This window comes from Acinonyx jubatus, chromosome E4 (genome assembly GCF_027475565.1).
Source record: "Acinonyx jubatus isolate Ajub_Pintada_27869175 chromosome E4, VMU_Ajub_asm_v1.0, whole genome shotgun sequence".
Classification (NCBI taxonomy): Eukaryota; Metazoa; Chordata; class Mammalia; order Carnivora; family Felidae; genus Acinonyx; species Acinonyx jubatus.
In genome coordinates, this window is record NC_069395.1 from 10,047,559 (window position 1) to 10,065,848 (window position 18,290).

Below are 18,290 nucleotides of genomic sequence, written 5' to 3' on the forward strand. Positions count from 1 at the left end.
CCATCCTGTTCTGTGTGTGCCTTTGTCTGTTGTTAGACATGGGCGTTATTTGCACTTTTTAGTTATTATGAGTAACGCTGCTATGAACATTCACGTTTTTGTTAGGGATGTTTGTGGAAATCTCTCTTGGGTATGTACCAAGGAACAGAGTGCTGGGTCATACAGTAACTGTGTTTGGCCTCTTGAGGAACTACCAGACTGTTTTCCAAAGTACCTGCACCATTTTACGTCACCACCAGTCATCTATGAGGTTCCAATTTCTCTGCATCCTTGCCAGGTTTTGTTATTGTCTGTCTTTCTGATTGTAGCTGCCTTAGTGGTTGTGAGGTGGTAGCCTGTTGTGGTTTTGATTTGTATTTCCCTAGTGACTAATGATGCAGCATGATCTTTTTAATTTTTTTTTTTTTAATGTTTATTTTTGAGAGAGAGAGAGAGTGAGTGAGTGGGAAGGAGAGGAGCAGAGAGTGACAGAGACACAGAATCTGAAGCAGGCTCCAGGCTCTGAGCTGTCAGCACAGAGCCCGACGCGGGGCTCGAATCCACGAACTGCAAGATCATGACCTGAGCTAAAGTCAGACGCTTAACCGACTGAGGCACCCAGGCGTCCCTGCAGCATGATCCTTTTAAAACACAGGATCGATCATGTCACTTCTCTGCTAAACTCTGTAATGGCTTCCCATTTCACTCAGTAAAAGCCAAAGTCCTAATGATTGCCTGCAAGTTCTGTATGATCTGCTCATTCCCTTTCCCCCTTGACCTTTCTGATCTCATTTCCTATTACTCAAATACTGGTTTTTTTTCTTCTTCCAGCGTCCCTAATCTCCTGGTTCTTGCTTGAACAGACCATGTGCACTTTTGCCTGATTGCCTTTGCTGTACCTATTCCTTTTACTTGAAAAGGTCCTTCTTCAGATATCACTATAGCCATCTGTCAAGTCTCATTTTCAGTGAGTCCTACCGTGACTGTTTAAAATGCAACTCCATACCGCCCCCTCCACTTTCCAGCTGTCACTCCTGACCCCCTTAGTGTGCTCCATTCTTCTCCCACCATACTTGCCGATTTAATTCTGTTTCTGGGTTATTGTCTGTCTCTCTACAATAGAATGTAAATTTCCTGAGCAGAGGGATCTAGAACAGGGCTGGCATATACTTTTAAATTTGTTCAGTAAAATATAGTTTATCCATAAATAACTTCACATGAAGCTCTCAAATAGCTCTTGCTAATATAGTAACCATCACATCGGGTAGATATTTAATAAAGCCCAAAAAAAATCTGAGAGAAAAAAACCTGTTGGTTGAAAATTTAGTTTATGGACAAAGCTATGTTCATCTATAAAACATTGGACAAGTTATAGGTTCTTTTTGTCCAGAATTTGTATTATAAAATGAAGGATTTGAATCAGTGGTTTCCAGACACTTGTCTGCTGCTTTTTGAATTATCTAGGGCTTTTGTTGAAAATACAGATTCCTGTGCTCTACCCTGTACTGATCAGACTCTGAATCCCTAGAATATTTATTTTTAAAAGGTGTCCCAGGTAATTCTTATACACACCTGGGTCTAAGAACAACTGTTACAGTCTACAAATTTTCTATAAGCTCCAAAATACTACAATTTGGTTTTTCTACAAAGGAAATCTTGATTTCTCTTTCTGAGTTGGAAAGGTGAGTATTAGGATTATACCAAACAACCAATATGTATATTCACAGAACTGATTTAAAATTCTCTTAAATTTATTTTAAGATCAGTAATGAAATAGGGGTGCCTGGGTGGCTCAGTTGGTTAACCATCTGGCTTCGGCTCAGGTCATGATCTCATGGTTGGTGAGTTCAAGCCCCGCATCGGGCTCTGTGCTGACAGCTCAGAGCCTGGAGCCTGCTTTGGATTCTGTGTCTCTGTCTCTCTTTGCCCCTACTTCTTCCGTACACTTTCTCTCTCTCTCTCTCTCTCTCTCTCTCTCTCTCTCTCTCTCAAAAACAAACATTAAAAAAAATTTTTTTTTAATCAGTAATGAAATATTTTCATTGGGTAAGAGAAAGAGAGATTTACTCCAAGAAGCGCTCCAGGTTCTGTTACCAAAGTTTTGGTGCTCTGGGAAGAAAATAATACTTCATTAAAATTTGACTGTAGCTGATGAAAAATTTTAAGTTGGAGTTCTAAATATAGATTAAATGTAGTCAGTAGTTGTAGAGCTTTATAGATCTCAGGAAACATCTAGTTCATTGCCCTCATATTGCAGATGAGACCAAGAATGGTGAAAAGGCCAGGGTTAACAGAAACTAAGTATTCTGACTTTAACATTCTTGCCCCTATGCCAGTTAGAAATTCTGTTTTCAATATGGATCTGAGCTGCGTACCTTCTTTAGACTACTAACTTTAAAATGGCACTATTACAGCCATCTGGTATTTTTATTTAATGGATGGAAAAATTTTATTGCATGAGATATAATTAGTTTACTGGGTGAAATGAAGTATAGTAAAATGTTGATAGTAGTATCTAGGAAAACGAATTATGGGTTGTAAGCAGAAAAAAAGATAGGGTCCTTAGGCAGAAATTGGTTAAGGGAAGGATTTTACATTTTTATTAGTAATTTCTGTTTTGACAGATTATTTGGAAGCTCGGAAGTGAAATTCTATTTTATCATCCCAAAAGCAACATGGAGACTTTCAATACCTTTGCTGACAGGATGAAAAACATGGGTGTCATGAATTACTTAAAGGTGAGAGAATGCAGGCTTTGTGAATTGACATTGACAGTGCTCATTCTTAAAAAAATCTTCTCAGTGATGAGGTAGGTAATGATGTAAAAGGCATGGAAAAAGGGTAAGAGGATAAATACAAGAGCCTGAAAGGAAGTAGTATTGTGAAAACCATTTATTCCTCCATTTCCTGCTGCCTGCCTTGTTCTCTGAGGCAAAATACCTTGTCTTTGTTTATCTCCAGCTGCCAGGACCAGTCCTTAAGAGATGGCACTTAATGCCTTATTGTGACGTTGGACCAAATTCTAACCTCTTTGCTTAATTCATTTGGGTTCTCTAGGAATTCATGCTCTTAGAAAAAGGAAGCAGCTAAAACAAATTGGGAATTTGAATATGTGAAAGTGGCTTTTTCCCCCCCAGCTTTATTGAGGTATAATCGACCTATAACATTGGGTGAGTCTAAGGCATACGGTGTGATAATTCGGTACACGTGTATATTGGGAAATGTTTACCGCGTAAGGTTAGTTAACGCATCCTTCCCCTCACACTGCCACCTTGTTGTTGTTGCTGTGGTGAGACCATTAAAGTGCTACTCCCATAGCAACTTTCAAGTATACAATCCAGTGTGATTAATTATAGTTACCATACTCTACATTAGATCCCTGGAACTTACTCATCTTACAACGCCAAGTTTGTACCCTTTGACCTACATCTTTCATTTCCTCCACCCCCTCGACCACCATTCTACTCCCTGTTTCTGTGAGTGCAGTGTTTTTAGATTCCACATGTAGATGGTGAGATCATACAATATTTGTCTTTCTCTGACTGACTTCACTTAGTGTAATGCCCTCGGGGTCCATCCACATTAGCCAAAATGACAGGATTTCCTTTTTTATTATCAAGTAATAGTCCATTGTGTATAAGTGTGTGTAGATACATACATTTTCTTTATGCGTTCATCCATTAGATGGGCACTTGGGTTGTTTTCATGTCTTGGCTATTGTGAATAATGTTGCAATGAATATGGAAGTACAGATATCTCTTTAAGATAGTGATTTCATTTCCTTTGGATATGTACCCAGAAGTGGGATTGCTGAATGATATGTAGTTCTACTTTTAGTGTTCTGAAAAGCCTGCACACTGTTTTCTGTAGTGGCTGTATTAATTTATATTCTCACTAACTGTGTGTGAGGGTTCCATTTTCTCCACATCTTAGCCGGCATTTGTTATCTCCTGTTTTGTTAATAGCCATTCTGATAGATGTGAGATGATATCTCATTCTGGTTTCGGTTTGCATTTCCCTAATGGCTAGTGATGGTGAGCACCTTTTTATGTGCTTGTTGGCCAATAATATGTCTTTGGAGAAATGTCCGTTCAAGTTCTCTGCTCATTCTTTTTTTTTTTTTTTTAATTTATATCCAAATTAGTTAGCATATAGTGCAACAATGATTTCAGGAGTAGCTGCCTTAGTGCCCCTTACCCATTTAGCCCATCCCCCCTCCCACAACCCCTCCCGTAACCCTCAGTTTGTTCTCCATATTTAGGAGTCTCTTCTGTTTTTCCCCCTCCCTCTTTTTATATTATTTTTGTCCCCTTCCCTTACATTCATCTGTTTTGTCTCTTAAAGTCCACATATGAGTGAAGTCATATGATTTTTGTCTTTCTCTGACTAATTTCACTTAGCATAATACCCTCCAGTTCCATCCACATAGTTGCAGATGGCAAGATTTCATTCTTTTTGATTGCCAAGTAATACTCCATTTAGGTATATACCACATCTTTTTTATCCATTCATCCATCGATGGACATTTGGGCTCTTTCCATACTTTGGCTATTGATAGTGCTGCTATAAACATGGGGGTGCATGCGTCCCTTCAAAACAGCACACCTGTATCCCTTGGATAAATACCTAGTAGTGTAATTGCTGGGTCTTAGGGTAGTTCTATTTTTAATTTTTTGAAGAACCTCCGTACTGTTTTCCAGAGTGGCTGCACCAGTTTGCATTCCCACTCTACTCATTCTTTTTATTGGATTTTTAAAAAAAGATGTTCTTTTATTTTTTAAGTTCTATTTATTTAAGTTATCTCTACACCCAACGTGGGGCTCAAACTCAACCCCGAGATCAAGAGACGCAAGCCAGGCACCGCTGGGGTTTTTGCTGTGGAACTGTCTGAGTTCCTCATTTATTTTGGATATTAACCTCATCAGATACATGACTTGTAGATGTTTTCTCCCATTCCATAGCATTTTCATTTTGTTGAAGGTTGCTCTTGCTGTCCAGAAGCAGTTTAGGTGAATATAGTCCTACTTGTTCATTTTTGCTTTTGTTGCTTGTGCTTTTGGTGACAAAAATCATTGCCAAGACCAGTGTCAAGGACCTTTTTTTCTTATGTTTTCTTCTTGGAGTTTTATCGTTTCGTATCTGAGTAGTTAAGTCTTTAATTCATTTTGAGTTAGTTTTGGTAAGTAGTAGAAAATAGAGGATGAATTTCATTATTTTGAGAGTATCTAATTTTGCCAGTAACATTTATTGAAGAGACTGTCTTTTCTCTATTTATTGAGTATTATTGGCTTCCTTGTCAAAAACTGGTTGATTATATATGTGTGGCTTTATTTCTGGGCTATTGATTGTGTTCATTGGTCTATGTGCCTGTTTTATGCAGGCACCGCGTGCTTTAATGACTGTAGCTTTATAATGTAGTTGAGTCAGGAAGTGTGATGCCCCAGCATTGTTCATTCTCAGGATTGCTTTGGCTATTTGGGGTCTTTTGTGACTCCATACAGATTTTAAGATTGTTTTTTCTACTTTTGTGAAAAATGAGCCTGGAATTTTGATAGGATTACATTGAATTTATAGATGGCTCTGACTCTTAAATGTAGAGAACAAACAGAGGGTTGCTGGATGGGTTGTGGGAGGGGGGATGGGCTAAATGGGTAAGGGGCTTAAGGAATCTACTCCTGAAATCATTGTTGCACCATGTGCTAACTTGGATGTAAATTATAAAAAATAAATAAATTATAGAATGTGCAGGGAAAAAAATACAGATGGCTGTGGGTAGTATGGACATTTTAGCATATTAACTCTCCAATCCATTCATAAAAATGTTTTAATGGTCCTAATGTGTAGGCAGAGCTCCCTTTCTAGATTTTTTTTATTAAAGCCTCATCCAAAAACATTGAGTCTCATCCAGAAACATTGTGATGTTTCCAAAATGGTAGACACTTCCCTGTCTGTGGTATACATTTAACTAAAAGAGTACTTTTTCAATAAAATTTTAAAATGCTTTGCTTTTTAATTTTTTTCAGTATCTCTAAAGTTCTTGAAACACAGCCATACCCATTCATTTCATTGCCACAGCTGCTTTTAGTGTGACAAATGACAGCATTGAGTAGTTGTGACAGACCATATGGCCTGCAAAACCTAAAATATTTACTCTGTGGTTCTTTTTTTGTTTTGTTTTTACTTTTTCTATTTTCCAATTTTTTTATGGTGGTAAAATATATAGACCATAAAATATGTTATTTTAACCATTTTAAGTGTACAATTCAATGGCATTAATGACATTCACAGGGTTGCACAGCCATCACCAGTGGTTTACATTTTTCATCATCCCGAACATGAACTCTATGCCCGCTAAGGAATTACTCCCCATTCTCTCTTCCCAGCCCCTGGTAACCTCTAATATGTTTGCTGTTCTATGGATTTACACATTCTAGATTTTTTCAATGTTTATTTATTTATTTTGAGAGAGTGCACGCCCGTGCACCACTGGGGGAGGGACAGAGAGAGTCCCGAGCAGGCTCTGTACTGTCAGTGGCAGAGCCCTGCGGGGGATTTGATCCCACTTCATTGTGACTTGAGCTGAAACTGAGAACCGAATGCTTAACTGACTGAGCCACCAGACACCCTGATCTATTCTAGGTATTTTACATAAGTGGAATCAAACAGTATTGGTTCTTTTGGGTCTAGCTTATTTCACTTAACATCGTGTTTTCAAGACTTTTATGTTGTGGCAAGCATTAGAACTTTTTATGGCTTTTTATGGCTCATTAGCATTCTATCGTATGTACCTATCACATTTTGTTCACACATTCATCCGTTGTTGGTGGTGAACATTGGTGTACAAGTATCTCTTTGAGTTCCTGTTTTGAATTCCTTTCGGTATATACCTAGGAGTAGAATTGCTGGGTCACGTTTTATACATATAAAATGTATGTAAATCTGTATGTAAGCAAATATAAAATATACAAAGATACAAGTCTACGTTTAACTTTGCACCATTTTACATTCTCACTGCTTTCTTATTTTGAAGAAAGATTTCTCCCAGTTTAGGATTCTTTTCTTAATTAGAAAAAATTTCCGGAGTTTCTCCTTACGTGCCAGGTGCTCTCTTGCGATCTTATTCTCTGGTAGCCCAGGTATGCTACGGGTGGAATTTAAACAGAAGCAGCTTATGGTTCTGCTTGAGGAAGAACTTTCCAGCTGAACGGTTGGAAAAAGAAATGGCCTGTCTTGGTGTGTGCTCCCCTCTCTTCTTTCAGGAAGACACTGGTTAGCCATTTGATTGGGGAGGGAGGGTCGAATTTTAACTAAATTATTGGTTGGGTTCTTTTAAGCCCATAGAATCTATTCAGTTGAAGTAAAGAAACCTGAAAGGAGCCGTATTTCACACTCCAGAGTCCGAGGGTGATAATTAAGATAGGCAGTAAAACATTTCTTGTAAAACACTTTCTGCTATTTTCCAGATAATGTGCTAGACATAGTCCTTGCAGTAGAGGGAGACGGGCATGTATGTGGAATCAATTATGGGTACCAGAGTAGAAACACAAGATACAGTGAGAAGACGGAGGGAATGGTCAGCTCTGGAATCAGAGAGGGCTGGGATTAAATGCATAGGGGAGTCACAGAAAGAATCAATGCTTCAGCTGAGGCTGAAAAAACAAGTGGGTGTTCACTGGGCAGATCAGAGGAAAAGCTGGGCGGGCAAGGCAGGGATTGATGAGAATTTGATAGCCCTGCATCCAGTGCTTCAGTTACTCTAAAAGTCACTTGGGTAGAAGCCAGGGGAAGTCGGTTGGGTCCTCTGTGCCATCCCCAGGGAGCTTAGTTTTTCCCCTGTAGGCAGTGGGAGCCATTGAAGGTTTCACACAAATGAGTATCAAGATGGGGTTTCTTTGGCAGCCCCATGGAAGGCAGATTTTAGAGGGACAAGATCAGAGAGACCAGTTCAGAAATTACTGAAGTAGTTTGTGACGAAGGCCTTGAACTCTGACTCTACTCACATGACTAACTGTACTTCCCGTTATTCCCCTCTTTAATATCCTCCCTACTTGTGATGCTCATTCTTTGTGTAGTTGTTCTTCTTGCTTCTATAGTACGCATTCACTTTTCCATTTGAACCAATGACATTCTTCAGTAGTCCTTTTTAAGATGTTTTCTCTGAGCTTCTATGACATCTATAAAATAATGTATTGATCACCTGCTGTGGACCAAACTAGGCAGTAGGTGGGATGCAGGTATTATCTCATTTAATCTTTATAACATCCTTCTGAAGGGTTAATAATAATTGTTCCATATAACAGGTAAGACTCAGGCCAAGTAACATACTCAGGTTTACGTAGCTTTAAGTAGCATCTGAGCCAGGACTATCTGTCTTGAAAGCGTCTGTTTGTTTCACTAAATGACACTGCTTTCTTTTTGTGAGTTTACATAATTTAGCTCCCATTTCCATAATGTTAATTGTTTCATGTATCTTTCCTCTTTGCTAAATTGACATTTTTGATGATAGAGACAATATTGTTACATCACCTATGTACTACCAAGGATTTAGCCCCAGCATATATATTTACTGAAGTTTTGGATGAACGGATATCTAATGACCTGTTTGTCAGTGGGCTTTTTCTTTTTATTGTTGCAGATCTCCTTACAACATGCATTATACCTTCTGCATCATGGAATGCTTGAGGATGCAAACAGAAATCTCAGTCGTGCAGAGATGTGGAGATACGGGGAAAAGTCATCGTCCCAGGAAGTGTTAATCAACCTTATTCAGGCCTATAAAGGGCTTTTGCAGTATTATACTTGGTCTAAAAAGAAGATGGAATTGTCTAATCTTGGTGAGCGAAGATGAGTGTACTTTTTATGGCTATGAGACCGAATCAGAGGGACAGACAGGATCTTTTTTTTTCCTTTAAGTTTATTTATTTTGAAAGAGAGACAGTGCGCGTGAGTGAGAGAGTGCGCATGAGTGAGCACGCAAGTGGGGGAGGGGCAGAGAGAAGCAGAGACAGAATCCCCAGCAGGTTCTGCGGCACCAGTGCAGAGCCCAATGTGGCAGTTGAACTCACGAACCATGAAATCATGACCTGAGCCAAGATCAAGAGTCAGATGCTTAACCGACTGAGCCATCTGGGTGCCCCTAGACAAACAGGATATTAAGGAATAACCTCATTCTCCTACTTTGAAGCCTGGCTCTTTCCAGATACTGCAGAGAACAGACATGTCTATTGATGTAAAATTCTTGATCATCCTTTGTAATATTTCTGATATATCATACTTTTCAGACATAAATTAGATGATGCATAAATTAAGTCCATGACCATGTTAGATTTATTGTTTTTTTAATTTTTTTTTTTTTTTTTTTTTACATTTATTTATTTTTGAGAGACAGAGAGCGTGAGCTGGGGAGGGGCAGAGAGAGAAGGAGACACAGAATCTGAAGTAGGGTCCAGGCTCTGAGCAAGCTGTCAGCACAGACCTTGATGCAGGGCTTGAACTCACGAACCACGAGATCAGACCTAAGCCGAAGTTGGACACTCAACTGATTGAGCCACCCCAGTGCCCCAGTTTATTGTTTTTTTAAGTATTTTCAAGAAAGGTTACACATTTTTTTTAGTAGACATTATTGCATATAATAAACATTTCTTCCTGTGTATTTATTTGTTTTTTAAATTTATTATTACTTATTTATTTTTTTAAAGTTTATTTATGTAAGCAGTTTCTATACCCAGCATGGGGCTTGAACCCACAACCCCAAGATCTAGAGCTGCGTGCTCTACTGACTGAGCCAGCCAGGCGCCCCATTTTCCTGTGTGTTTAGAATGGAGTTTAGTTTGTTTTATAATGTTCGTTTTTTTAAAAAAGAAATTTATTTTTAAGTAATCTCTAAATTCAGTGTGGGGCCTGAACCTACAGCCTGAGATCAAGAGTTATACGACCTTCTGACTGGGCCAGCCAGGTGCCCCTGTTTTATGATGTTATTCTTCATATTCATATTCTTCATATTCTTCTCTAATATGCTTAGAGAATAGGGCAAGGTAAAGTTGTTTTGTTTCTGTACAAAGGTCATGATTTTCTTGATTGACCACACCAGGAATTGGCTGCATGTCCCTACTTCTCAGAGTTCCCTTTCTCTTGCTTCCAGTGGTGATGTTACCTCTCCTATCCCCGGATTTGTGTTTAATTCTCTGCATCTTCCTTCTCTTGTGTAGTTTTCCTCCATTACTTCTCTAGGATTAACCCTTTTTATTTCCTCATCCTCCATCCAAATCTCAGTCCCCGTATATATTGGCTAATATGTATAAGCAGTGATTCCTTACGATACTTATATGTATATAGTATTCCCTTGGTCTCTTGGATATGCAGGTTCACTAATCTCAAAGTTCCATTCCCTCTTTCTGAGTATGATCTCTCCCAAGACACTCGTGAAAAGCTGTCTTCATTGTGATAATCTTGTCCAGTCTTCATGCTTCCTCTCCGTCTAGAAGGCCATCTGCCCTTCCATGACTCGTTAGACCCCCTCATTCTCATACCATAAACCTCATAGCTCCATGTCTGACCTATATCATTTGACTCTTTACCTCTTGCTTTTTAATTGTCCTAAGTTTTTTCATGTCTGCTTTATGTTGTATCTCTTCTTTCTTCTAGACTAATCAGTCGTCTGAGGTTACATATCTCTTATTTCTTTGGTTAACCTTGACATAATGCCTGGTATAATTTTCTTTTTTTTTTTTTTTGAAGGCTTATTGAGGGACACCTGTTGGCTCAGTCGGTTGAGTGTCCGACTTTTGATTTCAGCTCAGGTCATGATCCCAGGTTGTGGGATTGAGCCCTGCGTGGACTCTGTGCTGAGCGTGGAGCCTGCTGAAGATTCTGTCTCCCTCCCTCTGCCTTTCTGCCCTGCTCATGCTCTCTGTCTCTCTGTCTCAAAATACATAAAACCTAAAGAACTAAAAAAGGCTTATTGATATTAATTGATTAGATGAGTTTTAAAGCCAGTATTTGCCTTTTTCTAACCTTTCTGGTTAGGTGGAACTCAACCATTGATGATAAAAGCAGTAGGAACATGGCGTTTGCACGGTCTCTTCCACGGGTAGATGATTTAGGACCTTTCTGCAGCTGACGGCTTGTTCGCTACCAAGAAGACATAAAGATGACATAATGTGTGGAGCTCTTTAGATCATCTTTAACTTTGGATGTTTGTTTCATAAAGAAAGGTTAGGACTGGTTCTGTGTAACTAAACTCATGAGAACATAACACCTGAACGAATGCTCAGTATTGGTTTGGGATTTTTCTCTGTTGCTCTTGGCCTCTCCTGGTTGGGTTTGACGCACTGGTGACTGGAGACCCCCTTCCACGGTAAATTCACACTCCACTTCTACTGACTCAGGGGTGTGCTTTTTTTTTCCTTTTAAAATTCTTTGTAGTTTCTTAACCTATTTTCCCTTTATCACTTTATATTCAGGTCCGTATTGATATATATTTAGTTGATCCTCTGGGAGGAGAATACCTATGCATTTTGGGGCAGGGGAGGGGCTGTTATTTTGGCCCAAAATAAAAAGTATTTTGTTTCGGTTAGCTGTCACTTTTGAAAGACTAACTTTTCTTTTAAGTTTTTTTAAAAAATATTTATTTTGAGAGAGGGGGAGAGAGAGAGCGTGAGCGTGCACGAGTGGGGGAGGGGCAGAGAGAGAGGGAGACACAGAATCCGAAGCAGGCTCCAGGCTCTGAGCTGTCGGCACAGAGCCCGAAGCGGGGCTGAAACCCACAAATGGTGAGATCGTGACCTGAGCTGAAGTCGTGACCTGAGCTGAAGTCGGTCGCTTGACTGAGCCACCCAGGTGCCCCTAGACTAACTTTCCTTTTAAACCTTTAAGACTGTGAAATATAACGTGCAGAAAAAGTGTGTACACAAATGTGTGATAAAATGAATGATTTAAAACAAATATCCAGGTAGCTACCACCTAGGTTCATTCTCAAAGCTCCCCAGGTATGCCTTCCTGACCACACTTCCTTTTGTTCCTTTTGTGTGTGTTGGCAGGGAGGGAGGGAGTTGGGGGTGGGCGGAGAGAGTTTGTGAAGATGTAATATTATTCTTTAAATGTTTGTTAGGATTTACTGGCGGAGCCATCAGGGCCTGAACTTTTCCTGTGGATAGTTCATTGATTGCTGTTACTATCAGGAGTGTCCTCGATACTGAATAACTTTCAAAAATCTTTTATCTCTGAACAGATGAAGATGACTATGCTTACAACACAGCATCCCAGACTATGCTCAACCACAGTTGGAAGACATCGGTAAACCTTGGTGCCTTGATTCAAACTCCTGGAGTTTGGGACCCTTTTGTGAAGAGTTATGTAGAGGCAAGTAGGCTTCTCATAAAGTTTTATTCGTTTCATTTTGTTATAAGCCTTATCTTTTTTGGTCAGAAGGCAACTAAATGGAGAAACTTGTTTTGTTTTTTTTTTTAAAAAGAGAGAGGGGCACCTGGCTGGCTCAGTCAGTGAAACATGCAGCTCTTCATCTCAGGGTTGTGGGTTTAAACCCCATGTTGGGTATAGAGACTACTTAAAAAAAAATAAAGTCTTTAAATAAATAAATAAAAATTTTAAAAAATTTTTAAAAAAATTTAAAAGACGGACTATGGTATGTCTTTTTGGTCTGAGTCATTTTTATTTTACTAATATCCTGTAAATGTTACTGTTTTTGTTCCCCTCACCACAGAATAATGGGTCATGGTTGAATATTTATAAAATTAATAGCAATATAATTTGTAAATGTTAATTTGTTAGTATTATTATTGAATTTAGAAGGAAAGCAAAAAGTTGGTTGTAGCTTTTTTAAGTAGGCTTTATGCTCAGTGCGGAGCCAACATATGGCTTGAACTCACCACCCTGAGATCATGACCTGAGTTGAGATCAAGAGTCAGACACTTAACCAAGCGAGCCACCCAGGTGTTCCCAAGCAGAAAGATATTTTATATTTCGTGGACTAGAGAAGACCAGGGGACAAAAATCTGAAACTAGGTCATAAAGTGGGATGAAGAATAATGGCTTTTAGGAAGTTCGTCAGGGTGCTGTGTCATCTCAGAGTTGCTGTGAAAGGACGGCAGGCGGGGGGGGGGGCCTTGGCACTGGGAATAAATCTTCAGAATTTTTGAAAGTTACATAAACGCTAACGTGATAATTATGCTGACAAAAGATACCCTCTGAAACCACATGCCAGTGAATCTGGGAATTCCCCTGTGTGGGTGGGAACGAAAGGGAAGGAATCCTAGTTCCCATGTGCTCCTTCTGTGGCTGAAGTCATGTCGGCACTGAGGTTAGCTTCTTCGTGGGGTCTTTCTCACTCGTCGGTGGGCCCTGCTTTGAGGCCTTCATTTCTTTCAGGAACAGTTCCTAGGTTGAAGTGGCTGCATTTTTCAGTAACAAAAATGTGATCAGGAAGAAATGGGAACCCATGTGGGCCTTTGTTGTAAGTGATGTGTGTTCCACAGAGGTTGTAACGTATGCTGGTGACAGCAAAAACTGCCATTACTGTCGTTCCCTGTACAGGAAGTACTGTTTGTCGTTTTAGTGAATTTTTGTACCCATCAACAAAGTCAAGTTGTGCATTATCTTTCACTCAGCTGTCTTACAGAATTTAGCGAAGACATTATGACTTATTTTATATAGATGCTGGAGTTCTATGGGGATCAAGATGGAGCCCGAGAGGTACTCACCAATTATGCCTATGATGAAAAGTTCCCGTCCAATCCAAATGCTCACGTCTACTTATACAACTTTCTAAAGAGGGAGAAGGCACCAAGAGAGAAACTGATAAGTGTGCTGAAGGTATAAAATGTTTATTTCAATTACTGAACAGGGTCGGAGATCTACTTTAAGACATCCTTAGGGGCGTATGGCTGGCTCAGTTGGAAGAGCATGTGACTCTTGATCTCAGGGTGGTGAGTTCAAGTCCCATGTTGGGTAAAGAGATTACTAAAAAAAAGAAACTTCCAAACATCCTTAGGTCGTGCCTTCCAACTTGCAGATTCTGGCACTCCTAACAAGTCACTCTGTTTGTGTGATGGTGCCCTGAGGTGGACAGAGGGGATCCCGCCCTGAGGTGCTGCCCTGAGGGGATCCTGCCACGGCCCGTTCCCCCATCGCCCTGCCCAAGTGAGACTGAGGGCAGAAACCCTTTGCCACCCTTCTTGGAAAGTTCTGCTTTGATAATTTTTGAAAATCAGCTTTATGGAGCCTTTCACACACAATAAGACACTTATTTTAAGTGTACACTTGAAGGCGTTTTGACAGGACATACATCCACGTAACCACCATGATGATCAAGACGCTGGACATTTCCATCCTCTCAGAACATCTTTGATTTCCCTTTTGTAGCCTGTCTACCCACATTTTTCTGGCCCCAGGCAAATAATGATCTGCCTTCTGTCACTACACATTAATTTTACCTCTTCTAGAATTTCATACACGTGAAACCTGCAATATGTGCTCTTTATTGTGTGGCTTGTCTTGCCCCGCATGTTTTTGAGAGTCATCCGTGTTATTGTGGGTGTCCGTAATTTGTTCCTTATTACTGCTGTGTAGTGTTCCATTTCTACACATATACTTCTTGATGGTGTATTTTCACTTTTTGCCTGCTATGAATGCTGAGGTGAGCACTCATGTACAGGGCTTTGTGTGCATATATATTGTCATTTTTCTTGGGTAACTGTATGAGTGGAATTGCTGGAAAATTTGAAACAACCTCATAAGAAACTGCCCAACTGTTTTTTTTTTCCGATTGAGATGTAACTGGTGTATAACGGTATGTTATTTTTAGATATACAGTGTAGCGATTCAGTATTTGTATCGTAAAATGATCACCACAGTAATTCTATCTATCTGTCTATCACCACACAATTACATCTATCACCACGCAGTTACAACTTACTTTTCTTGTGATGGGAACTTTTAAGATTTATTCTCTCAGAAACTTCAAATACACAATACTGTATTAACTATAGTCACCATGTTCTATATTATATCCCCAGGACTTAGGTTTATTGTCTAACTGGAAGTTTGTACCTTTTTCTTTGTTTTTTGCTTTCGAGTTGTATTAGCTCTTTATATTTTAGATATTAAACCCTTACCAGATAGGTGATTTGCAAATATTTTCTCCTTTCACTGGGTTGCCTTTTCATTCTGTTGATGGTTTCCTTTGCTGTGCAGAAGCTTTTTAGTTTGGTGTAGTCCCACTTGTTTTTTTTTGCTTTTGTTGCCTTTTGCCCCACCGGTTTGTGAAGTGACCATACCATTGACATTCACGCCGTCAGTATGTGAAGGTTCAGTTTCTCACTTCCTCACTAACACTTGGTATTGTCAATCGTTTGAATTAATAGCCATTTTAGTGGATATGCAGTGGTGTCTCGTGGTTTTAAGTTGCATTTTCCTAATGACTGATGATGTTGAGTATCTTTTCATATGCCTGTTGGCTACTCCTGTATCATCTTTTGTGAAGTGTCTGTTCAAACGTTTTGTCTCTTTTTTTAGAGAGTAATTTGTCTTCTTATGGATTTGTTAGCTTTATATAATCTGTTCTTACCTAAGGCATATGACATAGGATTCACAACATGGACTGAGAATATTTTCTTCCAATCTGTGGCTTGCCTTTTTTTTCTTAATAATGTCTTTTGAAGAGCAGAAATCTCTAATTTTGAAGTACAATTTATGCATTTTTTCTTTTATAGTTACTACTTTTTGTCCAAGAAATCTTTGCCAAGCCCAAGATAATGAAGATTCTCTTCTATGTTTTTTTTTTTTCTTTTTTCTAGAAGTAGTACAAATTTGTGTTTAGGTCTATGATAGATTTTCAGCTAATTTTTTTAAGTATTTTATTTTTATTTCTTTAGAGAGAGAGAGCATGAGTTGGAGAGAGAAGGGGGGGGGAGAGAGAGAGAGATAGAGAGATAGAGAGAATTCCAAGCAGGCTTCATGCTCAGCACAGAGCCTAACACGGGCTCGATCCCATAACCCTGGGATCATGACAAGCTGAAACCAAGATTCAGACACTCAACTGACTAAGCCACCTAGGCTCCCCTTTCCATATACATTTTTATTTTTATTTTTATTTTCTTAATGCTTTTTTTCTTTTTTTTTTGAAAGAGAGAGAGGGATACCATGAGCAGGGGAGGGGCATAGAGAGAGAGAGAGAGAGAGAGAGAGAGAGAGAGAGAGAGAGAATCCTAAGCAGGCTCCTCAGTGCAGAGCCCAACACAGGGCTCAGTCCCACAAACTGTGAGATCATGATCTGAGCTGAGACCAAGAGTCGGATGCTCAACCAAATGAGCCGCCCAGGCGCCCCTCCATATACATTTTTAAATCAGCTTGTCTAGTGCTAGAAATTGTCTTGCTTTGATTTTCAATCTGTAGATCAATTCTGAGAAAATTTACATTTTAACAGTATGGAGGTTGCCAAATTGTGAACATCGTATGTCTTTCCATTCATTTAGGTCTTTTGTTTCCCTATGAAATGTTTTATAGTTTTTATTGTATATATTTTGTTAAATTTATCCCTGTTTGATGTTTGGGGTTGTTACTGTATAGGATATTGCTTAAAATTTTTTTTAATGGTAAAATATATATAATACAGAATTGACCATTTTAAATGCATTTTTATTATTTTTTAAAAATTTTTATTAAAAAAAATTTTTAACGTGTATTTATTTTTGAGAGAGAGAGAGAGACAGAGCGTGAGTGGGGGAGGGGCAGACAGAGAGGGAGACACAGAATCTGAAACAGGCTCCAGGCTCTGAGCTGTCAGTAGAGCCCAATGCAGGGCTCAAACTCACGAACTGCGAAATCACAACCTGAGCCGAAGTTGGACGCTTAACCACCTGAGCCACCCAGGCGCCCCGACAGGGATTTTTAAAAATAGCTTTACATAGAACACCTTTCTATACCCAAATTGAAACTGGACAAGAACAAAACATGTTTTAAATCCTTGATTCATTTACTGAGGGCATATTAGGCAATAAGGACCTTATTTGAAACTAAGCTGAAATTTGAGGAATGTTGTTATCACGTGTAAAATTTACAAGATTATTTTTTTCTTCCAGATTTTGTATCAGATTGTACCATCTCATAAACTCATGTTAGAATTCCATAGATTACTGAAAAAATCAGGTAAATAATTTTTATTTTGTATCTCCATGTGCAGATAAGCTGTAGACTAGCAAACTATGGCCCATGGGCCAAATCTACCCCTAATCTGTTTTTATAAATCAGGTTCTTTTGGAGCATTTATGTGTTGTCTGTGGCTGCTTTTGCACTACAACAGCAGAGCTGTGTAGTTGTGACATAGACCGTATCATTCACAAAGCTTAAATATTTACTGTCCCTTTATTAGGAAAAGTTTTCTGACCCCTGCTGTAGAATATGAGGCAATATTTAGCACAAGAGAAATGGCTGCAGTATAATTCATCTCATTTAATCTCTGTTGCATTTTAGCTCGGTATAGAAAAGAACATTTTTTTTTTTTTTTTAAGTAGGTTCCATGCCCAGCACGGGGCTTGACCTCATGACCCTGAGATCAAGAGTCGTGAGCCAGCCAGGCGCCCCAGAACATAACTTCTTCATAGAAGGAAATCAGCTTAAGTCCAATAGGTACTGGGACTGTGTCAGTCCCTCTCCTGTTAGAAGAGAACATATATAAAATGCCTACATAGGGCAGGCGCTTTAATGTTCTCAGTAAAGTATAGCTCATTTAGAAATCAGACTCACCACTCTGACTTCATTAGCAAAGACGAAATTAGTGAATTATTGAATATTTCAGATTTATCACAGGAGAGTATGAACAGAATGAATTATTTTAAACTGTTAACCAAACTAGAAGGCTTACAATTCAGTAATATTTTATCAACTGAATATATATTTTTAGCTTTGTGCACTTCAGTATCTTGTGTAAACTCTAATTGTTGTGACCATTGCAGAAAAAAAAGACCACCATAAACTTGGGCTGGAAGTATTATTTGGAGTCTTAGATTTTGCTGGATGCACTAAAAATATAACTGCTTGGAAATATTTGGCAAAATATCTGAGACAAACTTTAATGGGGTAAGTAAAAGAAGCAGTATTTATTACTGGCTCAGCATCAGTAAAATTTCCCAGTATTGTAGCTGATGTCTGTCAATGTTTAAATGTCATTCTTTGCTTGTGCTTTTTGATTTCTTGAATTGTATCTTCAGTTGTTTCTTCTGGGTACATCAGAAGCAAGGAAATAAGGTCACAGGTAAGACATAAAAAAGTTCTATTAAGATTTTTTTATGGGGACA

The 18,290-nt window shown here is 39.0% G+C and overlaps 1 protein-coding gene across 7 annotated transcripts in view; it reads left to right on the forward strand.

Annotated features, from left to right (window-relative positions):
* Positions 1-18,290, forward strand: part of TAF1A (TATA-box binding protein associated factor, RNA polymerase I subunit A) — a 37,831-nt gene that overhangs the window by 8,212 nt on the left and 11,329 nt on the right. For 4 of the 7 annotated variants that reach the window (XM_027075009.2, XM_015061648.3, XM_027075010.2 and 1 more), the window contains exons 4-9: positions 2,604-2,717; positions 8,615-8,813; positions 12,209-12,339; positions 13,651-13,809; positions 17,076-17,142; positions 17,949-18,072. In XM_027075009.2, the coding sequence (XP_026930810.2) occupies positions 2,604-2,717; positions 8,615-8,813; positions 12,209-12,339; positions 13,651-13,809; positions 17,076-17,142; positions 17,949-18,072 (794 nt within the window). Of the gene's footprint in view, positions 1-2,585; positions 2,718-8,614; positions 8,814-12,208; positions 12,340-13,650; positions 13,810-17,075; positions 17,143-17,948; positions 18,073-18,290 lie in introns of all 7 variants that reach the window. The other 3 variants (XM_027075014.2, XM_027075012.2, XM_027075011.2) reach the window with 3 other exon arrangements.